General features: G+C 49.1%; 1 protein-coding gene across 2 annotated transcripts in view; it reads right to left on the bottom strand.

Annotated features, from left to right (window-relative positions):
• The window catches only part of LOC119294572, a 4,374-nt gene extending 3,843 nt beyond the window's left edge, over positions 1 to 531 (bottom strand). The window contains exon 1 of one of the 2 annotated variants that reach the window (XM_037572781.1): positions 467 to 531. Coding sequence is in view for 1 of the 2 variants with exons in the window: in XM_037572788.1 (XP_037428685.1) it covers positions 467 to 476 (10 nt within the window). In the remaining variant the exon portion in view is untranslated. The remainder of the gene's footprint in view (positions 1 to 466) is intronic. The other variant, XM_037572788.1, reaches the window with a different exon arrangement.
• Between the last annotated feature and the right edge of the window lie 5,816 nt (positions 532 to 6,347).

The following is a 6,347-nucleotide window of genomic DNA, read 5'->3' as shown; positions in this document are numbered from 1 at the left end:
AATCTTGCAATTAAGTGTATTGACAAAGAAAACAAAAACAAAATAAAAGGGAAAAAACAAGATGGAAAGAAAAACGAGAAACAAATCCAAGGGCTATCATATGCTAATTAACGTTGGAGCTGCCGCTTATTGGTCCAGTCAGAGCAGTCAGAGCAAATGAAATCCCAAGCAGGGTCGTGTATACTCCTCCGTCCGTGAATAAGTGTACTTCTAGCCTTTGTTCTAAGTCAAAATTTTAAAATTTTGATCAAATATATACAAAAGAGTAGTAACATATATGACATAAAATTGATATATTATGAAATTACAATTCAAAACGAATCTAGTGATACTAATTTAGTGTCATAAATGCTGCTATTTTTCTTATAAAGTTGATCAAAGTTTTAAAACTTTGACTTAAGACAAAAGCTAGAAGTACACTTATTCATGGACGGAGGGAGTATATATGTAGACATGCATGGCTTACCTCGCGCCATTAGACAGGACAACCCGAGAGCAGAGCGCTGGACGATATCCCGGCAACGCTGGTCCTTCGTATCTGTGTTGTTCTCGTTGCAACGCTGGTCTATATAGCAGACCTCCTCCAGTAGGAGCGCAAGAAGAACGAATCTCACTCTGTGCCTCGAGTGCAGGACAGAGCGGGCTGCACGCTACAAGGCGACACCAGCGGCACGTTAATTACGGACGTCAGGACGAGACAGCACCCTAGGATTCCATCTCGCTCCTCGCTCCTCCCACGGTGCTACTTGACAAGTGGCGGGCGGCTGTTAGCGAGAAAAGTAGAGTTTTACGACCAGTCAACAGTGCATGGAAACCTGTGCACTCTTGACGTTAATCCTGATCTGATCTGAGCTGTGTCCAACATGCATGCATGTGCAGGCCGTGTATAATATGGTTTGGCGTACGCGAATCCTCCAGCTCTCCGCTTCAATGATCGATGTAGCGCTGATTAGAACAATGGTCAACTTGGACGTTTCAGCTTTTTGTTTTCTTGCTTCAAAGAACCACGAAAAGACGCTAATTTGGGCGAATACTTTTCGGGCCCTTTTCTTTAGGGTAGTGATAGGCGCCGGCGCACCGGCCCAATTTTCGGCCAGTCGGCTGCCGAGCGTACGATACAGACTTTTCAACCGTACGATACAACTTTTTCTTGTCTCCAAAAAGTCAACCACGCTGGAAAAAAGGTAGCGACCTAGTTTAGGCGTGCTCGCCGGCCGCCGCACTTGTCCTCGGCATCTCGTGCTTGCCGGTCACCCGTGCCACCGCGTCCACCCACCCGTGCTCGCTGGCGTTCGTGCCATTGCGCTCGTCTCAGCTGCCTCCGCTCGACATGGTTGTAGCTTGAACACAGACGGGTTCAAGCATGTGGTCACCATGGTTGCAACATCTCGGCCGTCTCCTTCTCCGGCCACCGTCATTGACTTGCACCGCCACTGCCATGTCCAGCAAAAACAAATCTAAAAAGCAACAAAAACCTCCAATACACAGTTGAAGCAAAAAGATAAGCTGGTTCCAGCAAAACTTGATGCTATTTCCAGCAAATATCGAAAGCAACAAAAACCTCCGGTACTCGGTTGAAGCAAATAGATTTGCCGGTTCCAACAAAACTTAATGATGGTTCCAGCAAAAATCTCAGCAACAAAAACCGATAAGCCAATTGTAGCAAATGAATTAGCCGGTTCCAGCAAAAAATAAATGCTAGTTCCAGCAAAACAATCTCACTGAAAAAAGAGTCCAGTGCCCATAGTAGCAAAAAAAAAGACGGTTCCAACAAAAATAAAGGCTGGTTCCAGCAAAAAAATGTGTTGCCTGCCCAGGGCGCGTCCGGTTCCAGCATCAAGGGACACTGGTTCCAGCATCAACATGTGCTGCTTGCAGCTCCCTGTAGGCCGGTTTCAGCATCGCTGCGTGAGCAGGAACCAGTCGCCGTCGTCGCGCACCATGGTGACGTAGCGGGTGCAGGAACTTGCAGCCCAGTCGTCGGGCCCTTTGCTCGCAGCTCCAAGGAGGGGAGCGTGTGTGTGCAGCATGTGCTTGTGCTCAACCTCGTCGATCCATGGTGTACTGCCTAGGATATGAGAGAGAAAAGCAAAAAATGCAAACAGCTCACCCCCTCTCATGGATATATGGTGGAAAATGTCACGGGGAACAGATAAGGCAACAAAAACGAACTCGATTTCATGAGGATTGGGTGTGGATTCCTAAAGAGAGAGCACAAGAAGGGAGATGAGAGATATTGAGCAAGGGGATTGAAGGAGGAGACGCCTCATATGGTCTCCAGAATATGCGCGGGGATAAGATGGAAGCGGTGGAGATAAACTTGGCTTTGTGGGTGGTGGGCCAGGGCTGTAGCGACGCGAGCGTAGCTTTGTGGGTGGTGGACCAGGACTGTAGCGACGCGAGCGTGGCGACCGGCCGAACACTCGGCCGGCGCACCGTTCCTAAACATTTACCTTTTCTTTAGAGGTTTCACCAAGAATTGGATGTTACCTGCGATGTTCTATCATTTGACAACTTTTTTTTTGAATGTCACCGGGGGGGAGAAGGAATCCTCCCCACCTGAATTGTATTCATTTGTTGCCTATAGGCTTTGCAGCCTAATACAAGATAGGGCTCAAGTGAACCAGGAGTACAGGGGGAACAGGAAGGAGAAATAAAGCAAAACAACACACAGACAACACATGGCGAGGGGGGACACAACACAACAAGGGGCACCATCGGCGCTCGAACTGCAGCGGCGAGCCGAGACTAAACCATGACACTGCACCATCGACGCAATCGAAAAGCACCGGGCAACCAAGACTGCACAACGCCGCGACACCACCTGTGTCATGGGATACATTCGAACGGTCACGCCGGGCCCAGACGACGCCACGGCACCTGTGTGCCACCGACGTAGTTGGAGGGCAACACCAGGCATAGAACTCCACATAGCACACCCAAGACATCACAATAAGGGGCACAACGGGCGCTCGAACTGCAGCGGCGAGCCGAGACTAAACCATGACACTGTGCCATCGACGCAATCGAAAAGCACCGGGCAACCAAGATTGCACAATGCCGCGACACCACCTGTGTCATGGGGTACATTCGAACGGTCGCACCGGGCCCAGACGACGCCACGACACCTGTGTGCCATCGGTGTAGTCGAAGGGCATCACCAAGCATAGAACTCCACAGAGCACACCCCAAACATCACAAGACCGGGGGATGAAGAGAACGCCATCAAGATGGAGAACGACGGGAAGCGTCGCCGCTGTCTCGGCCAGCAGCAGGCCGACCAAGGATTTCTCCCCATCCCCGGTCACATCTGCCACGTGACTAGCCACAAAGCAGCCGCCAATAGCGCAGGGTAGCGCTAGAATGGACGGCCCTAGATCCAGGTGAATCCCACCGACGGAGCAACACCGACAGGCACCCTTGACGCCGAGGGCACCAGCGAGGACCACCGGTGCAGCGCCCCCTAGGGGGAACTGGGAGGTGGAGGGCTCCAGAGATAGGAGCCACGACGCCACCTTCGTTTGGTGAGCGCACGGAGGAGCACGGCGACGACAGAACGGGCGGCAACAGAGGTGGGAAGGCGTGGATGTTTTGGATCTGCGGGGAAGGTGTGACGCCCGGCAGACCACAACGACGGCGGACGGATGAGGGCGGGAGGCGGCGGAGGCCGGCGCAAGGCGCGGAGCAGGGGAGACGAGGCGCAGCATCGAGCCCAGCAGGCTACACCCGGTGCAGCCGCCGCCGAGGCAGCCACGAGGCCTGGCCACGGGAGCCACCCCGTGGGCGCTCGATGCCCACAGCCGCGGCACGCCGGCCGGATCTGGAAGGAGGGCGCCGACCGGCGCCGGGGAAGCGGAGCAAAGGGAGCACGAGGCCAGATCTGGAGCTCCCGATGCGGGAGAGGGAAGGGGGCAGCAGGGCCCAGAGAACGATGCTGGATGGATCCCGCCGCCGCCAGCCTTCGCGGAGCTTTGCTCGACGTCGTTTTGCCGGCGGCGGCAAGGCGCGGTGGCCGGAGAAGAGGCTGTGGCGGCGCTTGGCGGGGGTGCCCGCCCGAGTCGCCTCAGAGAGACGACGCGGGGGGGGGAGATCACAAGATTTGTAAAATCAGCATTCATTTGACAACTTTGATGGATATGATGTTCAAGGATGCAATCACAGATGGAAATGATTCAACCTAAATACTAGGTGAAAAGAAAATTCAGAAACCGGTAAAGTACAAGTCCCTCCAGGCTCCAGGGTACATGCCCTCACTCATGTGGACTCGGAGATTGTGTTGGAGAAGCCCAAACGCGCATGGAAATCAAGAAAAGATTTGATGATGAAGAATGAGAGACATCTTTCGGAATAGCAGAGGTCTTGCGGACTTGGCTAAACGAACGTTTTTGGCGGAAACATCCAGAGAGCAAAAGTTAGACTTTATTGCGATACTCGAGTCGTGTAGAGATAACTTTACTTCGCAATTTCTTGGAACTATATCCGATGGTTTAGATTTTTATTGGCATTGTTTACCAGATCGGGGAAGATCTGGTAGGATCTTACTTGGAGATAATTGCGAAACTCTGGAGGTGGGTACTGTGTCTGTGGGTGACTATGGTATCACATTTCACGTGAGGTCAAAAGTTGATGGTTTTAGATGGGCTCTGGTTGCAGTGTATGGCGCAGCACAACCTGAGTTCAAACCTGAGTTCGTGGCAGATCTTGTGAGGATTTGCAGGGACGAAAGGTTGCCCATTTTAGTTGGCGGTGACTTCAATATTATTAGGTGAAGAGAGGAGAAAAATAATGACAACTTCGATGGGAGGTGGTCTTTTATGTTTAATGCGATCATTGAGAGTCTGGACCTCGGAGAGATTGATCTCACAAGCAGACAATACACTTAGGCGAACAACTTGGAGAATCCAACGTAAGAGAAGTTGGATCAAGTTCTAGCCAGTGAGGAATGGGAACAAAAGCACCCTCTCGTGACGGCACAAGTGTTGGAAATATGACCTAAAGGCAATAATATTGTATTATTACAATTCCATTTTCATAACTAAGAGTTTATATTTCATGTTATAACTGCTATGAGTCTGGAACATGTGATTCAGTGGAAACCTCATATGCACGCGTGGAATGATAAATGGTAAAATATATGTTCCTAGTCTTGCCTCTAAAACTGGCTCAAGTGTTGTTGGTGATCATGTTTTCCGGATCTTAGGATATGTTAAGTGTAACGATAGTTCTAAAACAACATTGAGAGTATGACGTTAGAGGAACGATCATATTGAATCGACCCAAACTTGTCTGTTATACTTTGAGTTAATATCGTCTGAAATCAATTTATAACACATAGTGTTAGCATGTGTTTTTAGTTTCGCAGACCATGAGAGTATTGTAGTCACTTCCTACCATACGGTAGACTCTCGGGTTGCTCAAACGTCATATGTAACTAGGTGATCATAATGAGAACTTACAGGTTCATCAGAAACTTTAACAAGGGACTGTATAACTCGAGAGTGGGATTTCCTCCTCCGGCAATGGAGGGATATTTTTAGGGCCCTCTCAGTGTTACGTCATCCATCATCATCTGGCCAAACACAGGTGACTACATCATGGGGATACTGGAAGACTTCAACGAGAAAGAAGAACAAAACCGGCAACATGATCAGCGATATACTGAGCATGTGTATGACTCAGGAGGATACCAATGCATCCCGGGTTTTGTCAAATATCGGGAAGAAAATGGAACATCACATGATAACCAAATGTTCACTCAAATATCATTCACGTAATCATAGACATTTATATTATTTTTGTGTGGAATTGTTTCATTAATATTTGGAATAGTTTCATAGGAACGGAAGCATTTCGGGGTCACCTGAAGGGTTTCGGAGTTTACCCGGGAATATCGGGTATTACCGATAAATAATATGTATGTGGAAAATGCTTCTGGAGATGTTAAATTATACATAATATGCTCTAGTAATTGTTACCGGGATTTTACATTTAATTTAATATCAACGGGCCTTAAAGGGCCAAGTGGTGGAGGCCGAAGTGGAGTTGGCGCCCCCGCCGATACGTCTCCAACGTATCTATAATTTTTGATTGTTCCATGCTATATTATATTCTGTTTTGGACATTATTGGGATTTATTATACACTTTAATATTATTTTTGGGACTAACCTACTAACCGGAGGCCCAGCCCAGAATTGCTGTTTTTTGCCTATTTTAGGGTTTCGCAGAAAAAGAATATCAAACGGAGTCCAAACGGAATGAAACCTTCGGGAACGTGATTTTCGGAACGAACATGATCCATAGGACTTGGACCCTACGTCAAGACATCAACCAGGAGGCCACGAGGTAG

This window comes from Triticum dicoccoides, chromosome 1A (assembly GCF_002162155.2).
Source record: "Triticum dicoccoides isolate Atlit2015 ecotype Zavitan chromosome 1A, WEW_v2.0, whole genome shotgun sequence".
NCBI classification, from domain to species: domain Eukaryota; kingdom Viridiplantae; phylum Streptophyta; class Magnoliopsida; order Poales; family Poaceae; genus Triticum; species Triticum dicoccoides.
Note: the sequence above shows the minus strand (reverse complement) of the source record. Positions and strands in the feature narration are given on the sequence as shown.